Genomic DNA, 18224 nt, shown 5'->3' with positions numbered 1-18224 from the left:
TTAAGATTTCAGTAGAGAATGAGAAGAGAAATATGTATTCCCCTCAAATAAGAAATTAAGAAGAAAAAGTGTATTCATTTTATTGATAGTACCAAATATACAGTAGCATTATATGGCTAGTAGAAGCTACACTTATCAAATTATGGACTATAGTTAAGGAAAATTAAAGGCTAAAATAATCAAGGAAAGTAATTGCTAGAATATATCTACATGATTATTGTCAAGTTTCTATCAATTATTTACTGTAAGAGTATCAAAGATTGCAATAATTACTTACAATAAGAGTATCAAAGATTGACATAGAAAAAGATTATTCATGAACTACTCCCTCCGTTTCCTAAAGATCTTCCCTCTTTCCGTTTAAGGGTGTTTCCAAAAGATCTTCCCTCTTTTGCTTTATTCCTTATTTGACAAAACAAAATTTTCTATTTACCCTCTCATGTCACTATCATATGGTCCACCATTACATTATTAATTCAATTTTACTCCCTTTCTCTCTCCTACTTTAACCCCTTTTTATTTGTTTATTTATCTTAACCCCTTTCTCTCTCCTACTTTACTCACACCATGCCCCACACAACTTGATTTTCCTTGGTATCTGTAGGAACAGTAAGTGGGAAGATTTTTAGGAAACGGAGGGAGTACACTCTTAATAATCTATACTACACTCCGTACATCTCATTTTAATATACATATAACATCATGTTCAAAAAATCAAAATATGGACGATAACCATGTATTGTTGTCTTAACGTCTTCAATATAGGCCCAAACTTCGTTGCTTTTATTAAAATGATATGTGAACATACTGAACACATTGTGGAAATAAAGATGGCCTCCACGAAAAAGTGTTAAAACCATAGATTCAACATCTAAGAAATTTGAATATTCAACTTTAGCGGGCCATTTTTTGGATGAATTTTTTGTTTTTATTATGTTTCGAGGAGAACATAATATTGACTTAGAGATAGGGGAGGAAGTTGACATCAATATGCAAATTGAAAAGACGAAAATGAGTTGGGATGTTTGAAGATAAAACGACACTATTTATACTAAAAAATGTTATGTTTATTTTGCATATTTACGTTATTTAGGTAATTAGTATCCAAATTTATGGTTGATTGACAATCAGAATAACTATTGATTGATTGATTGGTAACATCATTTCGGATAGTATCAATTTTAATTAACTGATTGATTGACAATTACCATTAAGGGAGGCAATAATTAAGATTGATTGATAATTTAAATTACTTCTTGTATTTAGTTGGTTAGTAAAATTTTCGTAAATACCCAATATAGCAATTAAAATTTTCGGCCAACACCAATATTAATTTGAATTTTGAATTACGTAATTGTACCCATAATTAACATCAATCACATTAATATATAAATGGAATATCCTTGATTTCCGAAAATCTCACATGATATCATGAAATTACTTGCCTAACTTAAAAAATCAATCAACTTAAATTTCAATTTCCTTTGCATTTTTCATATAATTTTCGGCCAAAATATTCTGCATTGCCACGTGGACACTCTCATTGAGAGTTTAATTGTGAGAAGCTCTAGAATTGCCCGGTTAATGTGAGCTTGACACGTAGGATTTTGGATTTTACTTTTGATAATAGTATAGATTGGGCCCTTTCTTTCCCCTTAATGAGAGAAAAGGACCACAATTATTCATAATGAGTCGAGAGAATCAATACTAATTGATGGATTAATTTATTATTGATAATTATGAAAAGTAATGATGACAATACTAAAGTTAAAGATATGCAAGGTTGAATTTTTGGTAAAGAGATTGAGGATTTTGATAGGGATAGCGTGATTTATAGAGTCCGGAGATGAAACGTCTATATAAAGCATGATATTTTTCAAATTGGACCCTTTAAAATATTACCAAAAAATTTTGAACTGAGGCCCTGTGCAGAGGGGCTCTTTGCACACCCGCAACTACGACCCTGTCTCCCCCCATAGATTGTTGCAATAATAACAATAAAAACTTACAGAATTAAAGCAAGAAATCAAGTTGTCGCGACTTGGAAAGACCACTGTTCTAAAATACGATTTTGCGCCAATCTGGTGCAAGTAAAAACACAACGATAGCCCACCAGGATTAGCACGACACCGCAGCTTGTATGTGCACTCGCAAAATAGCTGTTGGAGATCATAACATTGCCCAATATTAGAGAGAACATTTTTGAGAGAAATTAGGTGTTTTTTGTGCGTCTATACCTCATGAGGAAAACCACCGTTTTTATAAGATTAGCAAGGCAAGGGAAAAACAGAAAGGCTAAAAATAAGGGGAGAAATCAAGGTGAAAATCTTGTATGTAACGGCTAGGTATCATGCTAATAACGTCAAGCCGAGATTCTTGCAATTAGCGACAAATCATAATCGATTGGAGTCCAAAATAAACCTCATACGTAGATCTTGCCAAAACGTTGCTAGTTGACACATCTTCAGGAAACAAGAGTCAATTCATAAAATAATGGAAAAATGGTTTTAATTCTAACTAACACTAGCTTTTTTCATGAGCTTTTAGCTCTAAACTTTACATGCAAGTCAATACACTAATACCATTGATTTACAAGTTGCATTCACTATTAATGAAGAAAATTAGCTCATTTAACATAATTTAGAGAAAACCATAATTACTAGTTAGTGTGCATCTAGATGCTTTCCTCCTAAACCTATATTAAGGCTTGCAATTATCCAATGCAATGCTATAGATTGTTGCAATAATAACAGTAAGAACTTACAGAACAGAGGAAAGAAACCAAGTTATCGCGACATGGGAAGAACACAGTCTTAAAATACGATTTTGGGCTAACCTGGTGCAAGTAGAAACACCACAATCGCCTTCCAATATTACCACGTCACCACATTTTGCGTGTGCACTTGCAAAACAACGGTTGCAGATCATAACTTTTTCCCAATATCCAAGAGAACATTTTTGAGAGAAGAGAGTTTAAGTCTTTTTTGTGTGTATAACTGGCGAGGAAAACAACCGTTTTTATAAGATTAGCAAGGCAATGGGAAATTGGAAAGGCTAAAAATAAGGGATGAAATCAAGGTGAAAATTTCATATGTATCGGCTATTTACAAACCAAATTCTCCCAACCAGCTTATAGAGATTCAAGCACAGCAAAAGAGACTCTAGTCGAGATAACCCGGACTATTACCATCACACCCACCGAAATACATCGTAGAGTGTGGAAGTCAATTCCCAATTCTATTCAATTCAAATTAACTATTACAACACTCCCTTGATTCTCACTCAACTTAAATAAATTTCTATAGAAAATCTGTCAGAGTTTCCTTTGAAAATAAGACAACCCTAAAGCGGGAAATAATATAAACTTGTTTACAATTTCTATTTATAAAATACTCCGAACTCAACAACCTCAACGCTTTTGCGGAGCAACAACCAACAGAGAATAAGGAGTACTAGCTAGCGACTCTTAAATATATAATTATGTTATAACTAATTTAATTGCTAACTATTTCAATGTCGCGCGTCCTCACTTTGATAACAACTATAACACTGCTCCAGCTCGTATTAGGTTCAACTTGCAGATATTAACTTACGACTTCAACCTGAAACAGTTAAGAAACTGCCACACACCTAGTGACAGGTCACATAAATGACAAAACAGTCAACATAGTCATAACAATCATATTGTCATACTAGTGCATAGCTTTAATCCTTCTCGGACACATACATGAGATACCTTTGTTCACTTCATCTTCTCAAAGTCCACTATCGTTCTTATAATTGTAAGCACAGTAAGGCGATTCCCGTAGAATCACAACATATTACAAATCTAATTTGTTTACCATATGAGATATACATAACATACATTATTTCCTTTAATCGATTTCTTATCAGAAATCCAAACTTATGCTTTCATACTCTATCAATCATTTTCTTATACTATTATAAACAAACCCTTAACAGGCAATACATAGATTAACAAATTCCACTGTAATGATTCCTTATTGGGAATCCAATAGCAAGATACGATTCCTTATCGAAAAGCTAGCATTAGTATAACTTACCATGATATGCTTCCTTATTAGGAAACCAATATCGATATTCATATTCAAATACTGAATTAACATTCATTACTTACCTGATATGATATGATTCTTTATCGGGAATCCAATATCGAAACAACTTACCACAATGTGATTCCTTATTGGGAATCCAATATCAAAACAACTTTTATTATTTGAGATAACTTTCTTTTAACTAGAGGGAAAATAGAACGCGTCGGACACTAGTAGAATAAATACTTATTGTTGCGATCATTAAGTGGCCTATTGTGGTGGTGCGATGGTTTTCTTCGCAGCAATTAAGGGGGCAGCAATAGGTAATTAGTAATGCCTCCGTCCCAAAACATAGTTCCCATTTCATTTTGCACAGTCTCCAAGACGTACCTTTGACTTAGGATATCTTCTATTTCTTATTAGTAAAAAATATAAAAAGTTGATATTATGAATTTACACATTGAGATGAATCTAACAAGACCCCTCATGAATATGTTTTTTTTGTATACATTAGTAAGAATATTTGGTCAAATTTTTTAAAATTTGACTCCTAAAATAGAAATGGGAACTATGTTTTGGGACGGATGGAGTATATTGCTGCGGTTTAAAACCGCAACAATATTTGAACATATTGTTGCGGTTTTGGGTAAAACCGTAACAATATATTTATTTTATATCAGATTTATAAAGCAATATTGTTGCGGTTTGTGGAGAAAATCGCAGCAATATACTATATTTAATAATAAAAAATAGACATATTGCTGCGGTTTCTTGGGAAAACCGCAACAATAGGTACTGTACATTAAAAAAAATTTTTTTTTTTTTGCATTTTGGCATCAAATTTAAAAGACAAAAATGTTTAAAGAAAATAAAACACTATTGATTGAAACTAGTGACAAAAAATTATTATACAAAATTCAAAAACCGAAAAAAACACAATATAAAAAAAAAACCAAAATTATAGTACCAAAAAAATAACTAATATGAAATGACATGTGAATATCATTAATATATAAACATAAAAAAACTAGTTATATAAATAATACAAAGTAAAATGAAAAAACTACAAAAACAATTGTTACAACTCACTAACTAATTACAAAAAATATAATAAAAAAAATTAAGAAGCTGATCGAAAAAAAAAAATCCTAAAATAAAAATCTACATACAAATCAAAAAAACGAAAAAAATAAAATCAAAATCCTACAACAAAAAATCTACATACAGATATTAAAAAAAGAAAAAAAAATAGATTTGATAAGAATCAAGGAAGAATTTAGGGTTTCGAAAGACCGGCCGACAAAGGACGAGCGAACAGCCAACGAACGGTCGTCGAACAAATGACCGACAAACGGACGACGAACGAACGACCGACGAACATCCGACGAACGAATGGCACAAACTAACAAACGATGGCGCTTCAGATTCCGATAAGGACGATTGTGAAAGTAGCTTACTGTAACGTGCAAAATCTTTGAAAGAAGAATCTTAGGGCATGAGTATAACATCGTCAATCTGGATTTGGCGCAATGTTGGGCTCTCGCTTCTTGTTCATCGACATTATTACTCGATCAAGCGACACCGGTGGTGAGAGACCATGAAGGAGGAGCGAGAGAGATGAACGAAGATCGGCGACTGAAGATGCGAGACGATTTCGGTGATGAAGACCGGCTAGCGAGATGAGTGAGTGATGGAACGAAGACCGGCGATGAAGATCGGCACCGACGAGATGAAAATCGGCGAGATAAGAGATGAGAGGGTGAGAGGATGAGAGACACGTGAGAGGATGAGAGATATGTGAGAGGGTGAGTAAACGGCTGAGAAAAAAAGAGGATGAGAGATAAGGAACCCTAACTGCAGTGTTTAAATATTTGAAAAGATATATTGTTGCGGTTTCTGTCAAGAACTACAACAATATATTAAAATATGATTTTTAAATAATATTTTAATATATTGTTGCGGTTTTGTCAGAAACCGCGCGCAACAATATATCTGGTCAAATAGTCAACTTTTTTCAAAAAAAATTCCTCTGAAACCATATTGCTGCGGTTTCTGGCCAAAACCGCAGCAATATGGTTATTTTACATTTTATATTTTCTTTTCACGTGATATATTGATGCGTATGGGTAAAACCGCAACAATACCATCGCAGCAATAAAAAATTATTCTACTAGCGGGAGGAGACAAAGCTTACACGCCGACAGTGGGGGTCGTCACCCAACCATTCGCTTTACTTTTGGCCAATAACCGTGACTAGTCCGAAGTACATTTTTTCGCTGATTCAATCAGGCATCCACAAGTTTCACATTACCTGATATATCGCCCGATTATCGCACCACAGAGCAATGTGCATGTTTTCCAGTGGGGACCCCCCAAGGTTTACAGTCCATGGGGGTACTATTCATGTCACCCCATCCATCGAATCAGACGAGGCTACTTTCCCCTTTAGGTCACTTCTCATCATCATTCATATTTCAGTCAGATCATCCTTAGATCTCATCCAATAGTATTCTTAACAAATTTATATAACAAACCAAACCAGAAAACTAACTAAGAGAACCATGATCGCTTAACATAGCATCCTTACAAGTATTCTAGGGCCGATAAATATATATTTTTATATTCAATTCAACACCAATAATAGAACTTGTAGACAACACTAACTTGTAAATAATCATACTTGATTAATACCAACAATAATGACAAAAAGTCTCTCCGTTAGAATTAACTAACGAGAGTTACCAAATCACATACGCACAACTCATATTCTTGCTTATAAATAGTTTATACTCTTTTATACTTCATGGTTATCAACGATGACATTTATTTCAATAGTGATAACAACTTTCATCAAGCACCAACAATAATTATAATAAGTCTCTCTTTTGGAATTAACTTAGGAGAGTTAGCGTAAATTCCACAACTCGAGATTCATGAAACAAAGGTTGATTAAACTTAATCAATTATGGGCCATGTTAACTTGTAAGTTCAATTCCAATACCATTATAAATGTCAACCATTAATAAATCATGTTTTTTAGAAACTGACACAACGTAATGGCAGAAGAATAAAGATTTCAAGGTTGTGCCGTGGTAGGAGACCACTGACTTGAAAGCAATTACGGCCCGACAACCATTAATAGATCATGTTTATTAGAAACTGACACAACCGCAATGACAGAAGAATAAAGATTTCACGGTTGTGCCGTGGTAGGAGACCACTGACTTGAAAGCAATTACGGCCCGATAACGGTGGTAATCGATCTGGCCGGAATATTCCCCAATGTTTACACAGCAGCCTAAACTGCCACCAATCCTGGAGAGAAGCACAAAATCCAGGAAAGAGAGAGAAGAGGATGCTTTTTTGTGTGAAACTTATCAGAAGCACTAATTTTATAGGAGAGAATCAGGCCAAAAAACGGAAGGCAGTAAATGGGAGGATATTAAGGGATTGCCATCAATCCTGTAACGGTCAAAACGTTACAAATCTCCAACTGTCACACACGCGCTCAGCCCGGGTCCAAAATGTTAGTTAAGTTAAGTTTATTCCCCAAAAGAATTCTGTTTTAGAGAGAGAAACTCTCTCCTCTCTCTAGAACACTGTTCCATTGAGTTTTCCCGCGATTCTTGTTTTCTCGGTGAATTTCATCGGCGCCATGGCTGGAAAACATAAATCAAAGGTGAAAAAACTGCAGAATTCACAACAAAAGAAAGCTACAGGTCCTACGGGATCAACTGAAGGAAGGAAGGAGAGAGCAGTGGCTGAGCTCCATGGGGTTGAAGCTCTAATGGTGGAAGCGTTATCTCCAAAGAGTTCAATTAAGGAATTACAGCAGCAAAAGAAGGATACGCATCAATTTTCAGAATGGCTGACGATTATGAAGAAGAATCAGAGTCGAGCTGAAGTGACTCAAGGTAATCTTTCTTCTAGATGTTTGATTCAGGAATTTGAGAAAGTTCATGATGATTTGGGTGTGGAATTGATTGCTAATCAATCTAAATCTAGTAAAATCAAAATTGATATGCTAGATGTTCAAGAAGAAATAGAATATTGGGAGAATGCTGTTGTATGCTATGTAGTGGGGTCAAATCCTCCATTCCCTGTAATGGAAGGCTTTATAAGACGAGTATGGGGGAAATTGGGGATAGATAAAGTTGTTGTAGTAGGGAAAGGATTATTCATAGTTAGAATGACTACAATGGAGCAACGTGATGCAGTTCTTGGAATGGGGTTTCAGTTTTTTGATAGGAAACCTGTTATTGTTAAACCTTGGCATGTTGAAATGGAGTTACAAAAGGATACAATAAAGTCTGTACCAATTTGGGTTCAACTTCCACAATTGGACCTCAAATATTGGGGGGATATTGGTAATCCTGTTAGATTGGATAAGGCTACCAAAGATAAGGAGAGGTTACAATATGCTCGAGTGATGGTAGAAGTCCAGGTGGATCAGGAGTTTCCTAAGCAAATTTGCTTTGAAAATGAAAGAGGCAGGGAAGTCACTCAACATGTTGATTATGAATGGATTCCTAAACTCTGCAGTAAGTGTAAGAGATTGGGACATGCAGTAGAAGAGTGTCATGATCTTGACAAACCTGGGAAAAAGAAGTGGGTGGAAAAGAAACAGAAGACGGTAGTGGATGAAGAAGGATTCCAGGTAGTCAAGAAGAAGAATGGGCAGGTAATGCAAGAGGACAGTAGAGAGAAGGCACCTGTAGAGGTCAGGAACTCATTTACAGTGCTGACTAAGGAAGGGGCAGAAGATGTGATCAGGAAGGAAGTAGAGAAGGGAAAGGATCCAATAAAGGAGAACATGGAGGAAGAAGTCCAGGAGGGGGAGCCTCCTGACAACTTATGGATAATATAATATGCTGGAATGTCAGAGGGCTTAATAGCAAGGCAAAACAGATTGAGGTAAGAAAGTTTCTCATATCTCAAAATGTTAGGCTATTTAGCCTTCTGGAAACAAAGGTTAAATCACACAAATTAGGTGATTTATACCTTTCAATTTGTCCTGGGTGGTGTTTCTCCACTAATACAGCTTGGCATAATAGTGGAAGAATTGTAATTGGATGGCATCCTACAACTTATCATGTAAATATCCTGAGGTGTACTGATCAGGTTATGCATACTGAAGTTGAGGTGGTTAATGGGGGAAGAAAGTTTCATTGCTCTTTTGTATATGGACATAATGGTAGAGAGGAAAGGAAGAAGATGTGGGAGAGCATGAGAGACTTTGCTAAGGAAGTTTCAGGAGCATGGATGGTGCTAGGAGACTTCAATGCCATTATCAATACTGAAGAAAGAGTGGGTCAGCCTGTGAGGGAAAGGGAGATGGTGGACATGAGACAATGTCTGGAGAGTTGCTTGCTTAAAGATATTAAGGCTACAAGTAGCTTTTATACCTGGACAAACAAGTAAGAAGGAGCAAATAGAGTGTTTTGTAAGTTGGATAGAGCCTTGGGAAATGAGAAGTGGATTGAGGAATGGCCTGATGTGGAAGCCAATTTTATGCCAGAAGGAGAGTATGATCACTGCCCAATCACTATAAGATATTTTCCTACTGAGCAGAGAAGAAAACCTTTTAGGTTTTTTAATATGTGGAGTGCTTCTTCTAGGTTTGAAGAGATAGTGAGAGGAGTTTGGCAGACTCAAGTTCTAGGAACAAAAATGTTACAACTTGTGAAAAAGCTAAAGATCCTGAAGACAGAGCTCAAGAAGTTGAATAAGGAAGAATTTGGGGAGGTGTCAATTCAGGAAGCTGTAACACATCAGGAGATGATTAAGGCTCAGCAACAATTACAAGAAGATGTTGGCAATATAGAGCTTATAGAGATAGAAAGAAGATGTAGGCTGAGATACAAACAAGCTCATAAGCACTATGTAGCATTTTTTAGCCAGAAGGCCAAGGTTAGATGGATTGCAGGAGGTGATGAAAATACTAGAATTTTTCATCAAAGTATTAAAATGAGAAGAATTCATAATAGGATCAACATGATCAAAAATGGAGAAGGGGTTTGGGTGTCTTCTACAAAAGATGTTAAGGATGCTTTCCTCAAATTCTATCAAGACTTACTTGGCAGTGCAGGACAGGTTAGAGAGCTGTAGCCAGCTATAATAGCAAAAGGCAAAATCCTGAACAGAGAGCAGGAACATGCTTTAAACCTTGTTTTTACATATGCTGAGATCAAGCAAGCTCTATACTGTATCCCAGATGATAAGTCACCAGGATTAGATGGCTACACAAGCCATTTTTTCAAGAAATCATGGCAAGTAACAGGAGGAGATTTTATTGAAGCAGTCAAAGATTTCTTTAGACAAGGGAGGTTATTGCATGAAGTTAATGTGACAGCAATTACTCTGGTGCCAAAGATAAAATGCCCTGCTTCAGTAGGAGATTATAGGCCAATTGCCTGTTGCTCAGTAATATACAAAACCATCACTAAACTAATATGCACAAGGTTAAGTGTGGTTTTACCTGAATTGATTGCTCCTAATCAAGGTGCATTTATCAATGAAAGAAGCATCATCAATAACATACTCCTATGTCATGATTTGGTCAAGAGGTTTGATAGAAGGACCAATCAAGTGCCTAGTGTGATGATGAAGATTGACTTGAAGAAGGCATATGATTCAATAGAATGACAATTTGTGAATGATCTCTTAACAGCCCTTAGGTTCCCTTCTCACTTTATTACATGTGTAATGGCTTGTATTACATCACCAAAGTTCACTTTGCTGATAAATGGAGGAAATGAAGGCTATTTTCCAGCTAAGAGAGGGTTAAAATAGGGGGACCCTATGTCCCCTCTATTATTTGTGATGTTATGGACTATTTGTCCAGGATTTTTAGCTATATCAGTGATACTCAGGGCTTTAAACACTTCATTGGATGTGCTGGGATGAAGCTGAATCATCTTTGCTTTGCAGATGATCTGCTAGTGTTTTGTAAGGGAGATCCAAAATCAGTGTATATGTTATTGCAAGGTCTCAAGCTGTTCTCAGATTCTTCAGGTCTCAAAGCCAATAATAGTAAATCTGCTATGTACTGCAAAGGAGTTTCTGGACTGGATGTAGAAAGAATGCAGCATTTCTCAGGTTTTGAACAAGGGAATTTACCTTTTAAATACTTAGGTGTTCCCATCACTGCAAGGAAAATTACAGCAGCTGAGTGTGAGGCCTTAGTAGAGAAGATGGTGGCTAAAATTAGACAATGGAGTACTAGGAGTTTGTCTTTTGCAGGAAGGGCTCAGTTAGTCAATGCAGTCTTGATGAGTATTCATAGTTATTGAGCCCAGATCTTTATTTTGCCTAATCAAGTCATTCAAAACATCAATATGGTGTGTAGGTGCTTTTTGTGGCATGGGAAAGCAACTGAGTACAAGGGAGGGTATGTAAAGTGGGATAGAGTTTGTACTGCTAAGAAGTATGGGGGGCTGGGGTTTAGAAATATCAGCAAATGGAATCAGGCTGCAGTGGGAAAGATTGTTTGGCATATAGGAATCAATAAGTCAGATATGTGGATAAAATGGGTTCATACTGTGTACATAAAGAACCAAAGATGGTGGGATTATGAAATTCCACAAGGAGCTAGCTGGGTGATGAAGTATCTTGGAAAGGTTAGAGATGGGTTAAAAGAGCTGCAGGTTCACACATGGCCTATTAATACTCCATACAAGATTAATAAGGTCTATCAATAGCTAATGGGAGAACAGCAGAGGTTAAGATGGGCTCCAGGGGTTTGGAATCGTTTGTCTATTCCAAAACACAAATTCATCATATGGCTCAGCATTCAAGGCAGATTACAGACTCGAGAAAAACTCCATAGGATAGGGGCTAGTCAAGAAGATGAATGTTGCATTTGTGGTATGTACAAGGAAACCCATGAACACTTGATGTTCAGTTGTGTGTATAGTCAGAGGTTAATGACTAAGATTATGTTATGGTTGGGCTACAAGTACAAACTAAGGACATTACCTCAGTGGATCATGTGGACTCAAAGATCATACAGAGGAACAAGAATAAGAAGGCAGGTGCTGCTTACTGTAATTGCTGCTGTTGGTTACCAGATCTGGAGAATCAGGAATCAAGCTTACTGGGAGGCTATGATAGATAGTGTAGATAAAAGCTTCAAAAGTGTACAGTTTATAGTTAAACATAAATTACAAAGTTGGATACCAAAGAAATGTAGTTCAGTTGATAGAATGTGGATTGAGGATTTGTAATGTTTTCTGCTAAGGCTTGTCTTAGCTGCTGGGTTTTGCTTTCACTTGTCTGAAAGCTGAGGTTGTAATGTGGTTTGTTTTGGTTGCAATATATTACTCACTTACCAAAAAAAAAAAAAAGTTTATTCCCCACAGCCCAAAGCCCAAAGCCCAAGGCACATTGCCCTGGCCCGGTACGGGTGGGCGGGGCGCGCGCATGTGATAGCAAGCCCAAACCAAACATGACATCCAACCACAAATGCATCTCAAGTACCAACTCAATAATAGGAAGGAGAGAGGGAATATAAAAAACAAGGAGGCATTCCCTCCCACAAGTAATGTGGGACAATAAAATAAAAGAAGTTAAGGCTTTTCAAGCCTTGACTCCAATAATTTCCCACAAAGGCTCTGAAATGCAATAGAAATTCCTGGGTAAGGAAAGGAAAGTACTTAAGCGCCAATATCTTTCGATTTGAATTGATGCATAGTGAAATGAGGCAACAACTTACTATCTAGTGAGTGAATTTCTCTTGAACTCACTAGAGTTCCGTTGAGACCCCCACAACACATACCTACCTTAAGATCGTGCATTCTCTGCGATACATCACAAGCGTTTTATAGCCATGTGCATTCCTTGGGTCTAATAAGTGCTCTAGAAAGACAACCCAGTCTTTCATAGAAGGCTGCTTAACCTCCACACTTACGTAGGTAGTCCATCAAGTGTTTCTCAAGAACACCACCCCGGAGGGATATAGAACTATTAAGAGCAATAACTCAACCTCTCAATTTATATCCTTCAAGTGCGTCTGAGTAGCACCACCAATAGGCTATGGATAAAAAAAACACTACCATGCGTCATAGGGATGAGAGATGTAGTGCAAGTTAAGAATTTATGGCTTCGTTTGACCTCAAACGGGTATCCACCTTAAAAGCTCAACTAATGGGCTTTGGCCCATCCCCCTTGACGACTCTAGGACAACTCTCCTAGATAACCCCTTAGTAAAGGGGTCTGCAAGATTTTTTTCGGACCTCACATAGTCCAAAGAAATTACACCATTTTCTAGGAGTTGTTTGACGACTCCATGGCTGATCCGTATGTGTCTCTTCTTACCATTGTAGACACTGTTCTTAGCAACACCAATGGCTGCTTGAGAATCACAATGAAGAGAGACAGGTGCACCCTATCCTCCACATAAGGGAACATCAGACAACATATTTCTCAACCATTCAGCTTCTTGCCCTGCCAACTCGAGGGCAATGAACTCTGACTCCATGGTGGAACGTGCTATACAAGTCTGCTTCGAAGACTTCCACAATATATCACCACCACTAAGGGCGAACACATAGCCACTAGTTAAACTAATCTCATCATTACCAGATACCCAATTTGCATCACAAAAATCCTTGAAGAACAACAAGAAATTTAGAGTAATGCAGACAAAAATAAACAGTTCCTTTTAGGTATCTGAGAAGAAGATGAAGAGCAATCCAGTGTTCATTACTAGGGTTATGGGTATATCTACTAAGTCTACTCACTGCATAAGCTATGTCAGGTCGAGTACAGTTCATGAGGTAAATCAAACTACCTATGATTTTCGCATGTTCACTTTGTGAGACACTTTCACCTAAGTTCTTGGTCAAATGAATACTAGAATCATAAGGAGAACTCACTAGAACAACATCAAAGGAACGAATCATACGACACATGATACTTTGATTTGGGTTTTTTACAGATTAGGTTTTTACAGATCTGGTGAGTGAATATTTTTTGGCTTTTATTTGGGTTTTTTTTACAAATTTGTTGATTTTGATTTTGTTCTTTCATCTCGCTCCTCTTTTTTGGTTTTGATATTGATTTTTTGTCTTAATTTGGGTTTCTTTTTACAGATTTTGTATATCTGTTTATTCTGGGTTTTTTCATTTTTTTCAGTTCAATCCCAGATCTTGCATTGATACTTTGAGAGCATCTACAATGGGGTGGGTTGGTCTTACTTGGTTTTTATGTTTTGTCATTCTCTCTCCTTCCCTCCTTCTTACACCTCACATCCCACTAAAACTCCCACCAACTCATCTTTTTTTTCTCACAATGAGTGAGTTAGTCTTACTTGGTTTTTCCATTTCTCTCTCTTACTTTTACCAAACCCCACCATATACTCTGTCTCCTACTTTTACCAAACCCCATCATATTCAATGTTTAATTTTTGTATAAGAAATAGATGATTTAAATTAATAAAAGCTAATTAGATTACGTTAAATTAATTACAAGCTAATTAGCTTACGTTAAATTAATTACGATAAATTAAATTACGTTACAAGCTAATTAGCTAATTAGCTTACGTTAAATTAAATTGGCGTTAATTTGAAATTATAGTAAATATGTGTTAATTAGCTTACTTTAAATTAAATTACGTTAACTTGACATTATAAATTAAAATAACGAACACATTACATAAGATAGATACTTTAAAAAACACGCATACATGAAATTTGATACATAAACATAGATAATTTAAATCACAAATACATGAAAGATTGATACATAAAGCTAAGATAGATAATTTAAAACACACAAATACATGAAATTTGAAATTAACTTAAACCATAATTAATTAAATAAAGTTAGTTAATCAACTTGACGATTAGGCCCAAACTTACGCCATATGTGTTCAACCAAGTTATTTTTTAGTGAGATGTGAGTTTCCGCATCTCGCATCTCAGATCTTCTCTCCATGTATGCACCTAAATTTCGCGCACCGAGTCTTCCGCTGTGCACAACGAATGAGTCTTCTCCGACTTGGTTAGATGACCCCTCATTATTTGAGTTTGAAGCTGATCATATTCATTTGGATCTCGGTAATTTTGATAAGTATCACGCTCATCTTCAACAATCATATTGTGCATGATGATACATGCCATGATTATTTTCCACAATATGTCTTTATCCCACGCAAGAGCGGGTTTACGAATGATTGCAAATCTAGCTTGCAATACTCCAAATGCACGCTCTACATCTTTTCTAACAGCTTCTTTATGTTGTGTGAATAGTCTTTGTTTGGGGGTTTGGGGGCTTTATTGCGGGGATGAATGTTGACCATCTCGGGTAGATGCCATCAGTAAGATAGTAACCCATGTTATAAGTTGTCCCGTTCACCGAGAAGTTGATCTCTGGGGCTCTTCCTTGTAGGACATCATCAAGGACGGGAGACCTCTGCAATACGTTTTTATCATTGCATGAACCCGGGGTGCCAAAAAAAGCATGTCATATTCATAAGTCACTTGAAGCAATCGCTTCTAAGATTATGGTTGCTGTTTTCCTTCTTCCTTGATACATTCCTTTCCAGCCCCGAGGACAATTCTTCCAGTTCCAGTGCATGCAATCGATGCTTCCCATCATGCCTGGGAAGCCACGACGCTCGCCTTCATGTAGGAGACGCTCAATGTCATTTGCATTTGCCTTCCTCAAGTATTCATCTCCAAATCTAGCAACAACCGCTTCGACAAGCACTCTCTAGCGGTACTTGAAGCAATTTTCAGGTACTCGTCAACAGCATCAGAGGATGAACCATATGCCAATATCCTGATAGCCGCTGTGCATTTTTGTAGTTTAGATGCACCCATCCTTCCAATAGCATCTGGTTTTTGCTTAAAGAATTTATCATCTTGAATTGTTACACCTTCGACAATACGAAGGAAAACATGCTTATGCATACGAAACCTACGACGAAAAATATTCTCGGGGTATAGAGGTTCGTTGCTGAAATAATCATGAAACAATCTTTCATGAGCTTCCTCACGTTCCCTAAGCACAAAATTTCTAGTGCGGGGTACAATTTCTTCTTCATTTTGTTGCTCAGCATCAACGGACTGACTCCATTCTATGTAATCTTGAACCATGTAATTAAAAAACTCAGAACCTGAACTAGAAGAACTTGAATCATAGTTCATTTTGGAGATATGTTGATTGAAGTGGTGCTTTCTAGAAAATAAAAGATTGAGAGGAACAGTGAATGGAGTTGTGATTTTATTGTTGAAGTTATGCTACATTATATAGGAAAAATTCATCATATGTACATAATAATTCATTTACAGATTAGACATATCAATGCAATATAGAAGCAGACAATTCAATGCAATGTAGGAGTAGACAATTCAATGCGGCACTATGCATCATACTATTTAAAGTCAGGTGAGTTGACATATCAATGCAGTACTATTTGTGACATAATTCAATATCAGGTGATTAGACAATTCAATGCAATAATAATAATAATAATAATAATAATAATAATAATAATAATAATAATAATAATAATAATAATAATAATAATAATAATAATAATAATAATAATAATATAATAATAATAATAATAATATAATAATAATAATAATAATAATATATAATATAATATAATAAATAATAATAATAATATATAATAATAATAATAATAATAATAATAATAATAATAATAATAATAATAATAATAATAATAATAATAATAATAATAATAATAATAATAATAATAATAACGATGATGATGATGATATGGTAATAAATAATTATAACGATAATGATAATGATACATTCATAATCAAACGTACATATTCATATTTAAAAATTACGATACAACTAAATTGCAAAATAAAACAATTAAAAACATGAACACTAACTAAACATATTTGTCCTTAAATTGTAGCTTAAGTTTTTCATACATCTCTCTCTCATCCGGATCAAGAGAAGACTTAGCCATTAATATATTCCGAATTTTGAAATTTCTATCTTCCTCTTTCGTTGATTCTCTCAAAGCATCACGCTCCTTTTGATATTGAAGTAAGTCCTCTCCCACATTAATCCTCCCCGTAATTTCCAAAGAGGATGGAGATGTAGAACTGGATATTGGGGCTTTTCTCCTACTCTTAACTTTCTTGACGCTGTCAGGAGGTTTTGAGCTCACACCTTCATCTGGACCAGACCGTTTTGAGCTCCCGCCACTCAATTGGGTGCCATCTGTCCATTTGTCGTAGTGTTTCAGAACATTCCATGCATGCTCCAATGTAAATCGGGGCCCATGGACTTTTATCCACATCTCATGGGCTTCAGTCAGGACGTCTTCGTCATTGCAGCCGGACCCCTTCTTCCTTTTCGCCTCGGTATATATCCCGACCCATGCATTCAATCTCGTATTTTTTTCCAACGACTAGTAATAGCTCTGAATGTCCTTTGATGTAAAGTTGGATTGAGTCGTCGTGACTCTTCAACCCTCTCAAATACCGAACCCCAAAAACCGTCACCATTTTGGTCGGTTCCCTTCAACACATCTCCTCCGCACTCTAGATATGCCGAAATGAGTGCATGGTCTTCATCTGCACTCCATGGAAACTTTGGTGTTGTGACTTTTTTTGAAGAAGGAGTGTTTTAAATTTCTTGTAATTGGATTTCGTTCACATCGTCCTTTTCGTTAGGTTGTTCATGTTGTTGTGACATATGTTGGGATATAGGAAAAGATGGTTGAACTTGTTGTTGGGATAGATGATTAGAACTTTGTGGAGATTCTTGTGTAACTTGTTGAGAATTTTGGTTATTCCATTGGCTTTGAAAAAACATAAACATTCTTTGAAATTCCGGATTTTGTAGCACACTTGGATCGATTTGGAAATTATTTTGGGAATTTTGTGGGTGGTTTGGATTAGTTTGGGAGTAATTAGGATTATTTGAATCCATAATATTAGCTTAATATAAGTGATATTAGGTAAGAAAGAAATTAGAAAAAAATAAGTTGGGAAGAAGTTTGGTAAAATATATGAAATTTGGACTCAATTTATAGATAAAAATATTTTATAGCCGTTGGTGTAATTTTTTAAAAAAAATAATAAGCTGATTTTTTTTTATTAACGTTACAAATTATAACATTATAATATAACCTTTACAAAATTAAAAATCAGATTGCAAAAGATAATGTTGCATTGA

General features: G+C 35.8%; 2 protein-coding genes across 2 annotated transcripts; one reads left to right on the top strand and one right to left on the bottom strand.

Moving 5' to 3' along the window:
- Positions 1 to 11758: 11758 nt before the first annotated feature.
- On the top strand, positions 11759 to 12280 carry LOC104897328 (uncharacterized). Its single transcript, XM_010684188.1, has one exon. The coding sequence runs from the start codon at positions 11759 to 11761 to the stop codon at positions 12278 to 12280; it is 522 nt and encodes a 173-aa protein (XP_010682490.1).
- A 3438-nt stretch (positions 12281 to 15718) lies between these two features.
- Positions 15719 to 16204, bottom strand: LOC104897334 (uncharacterized). The gene has a single exon (XM_010684195.1). The coding sequence runs from the start codon at positions 16202 to 16204 to the stop codon at positions 15719 to 15721; it is 486 nt and encodes a 161-aa protein (XP_010682497.1).
- Between the last annotated feature and the right edge of the window lie 2020 nt (positions 16205 to 18224).

Source organism: Beta vulgaris, chromosome 1 (assembly GCF_026745355.1).
Source record: "Beta vulgaris subsp. vulgaris cultivar EL10 chromosome 1, EL10.2, whole genome shotgun sequence".
Taxonomy (NCBI): Eukaryota; Viridiplantae; Streptophyta; class Magnoliopsida; order Caryophyllales; family Amaranthaceae; genus Beta; species Beta vulgaris.
Note: the sequence above shows the minus strand (reverse complement) of the source record. Positions and strands in the feature narration are given on the sequence as shown.

Bases quoted from the DNA above. Each gene is read 5' to 3' on its own strand.
- LOC104897328 (XM_010684188.1), top strand. From the start codon at position 11,759: ATGGGAGAACAGCAGAGGTTAAGATGGGCTCCAGGGGTTTGGAATCGT.
- LOC104897334 (XM_010684195.1), bottom strand. From the start codon at position 16,204: ATGAACTATGATTCAAGTTCTTCTAGTTCAGGTTCTGAGTTTTTTAAT.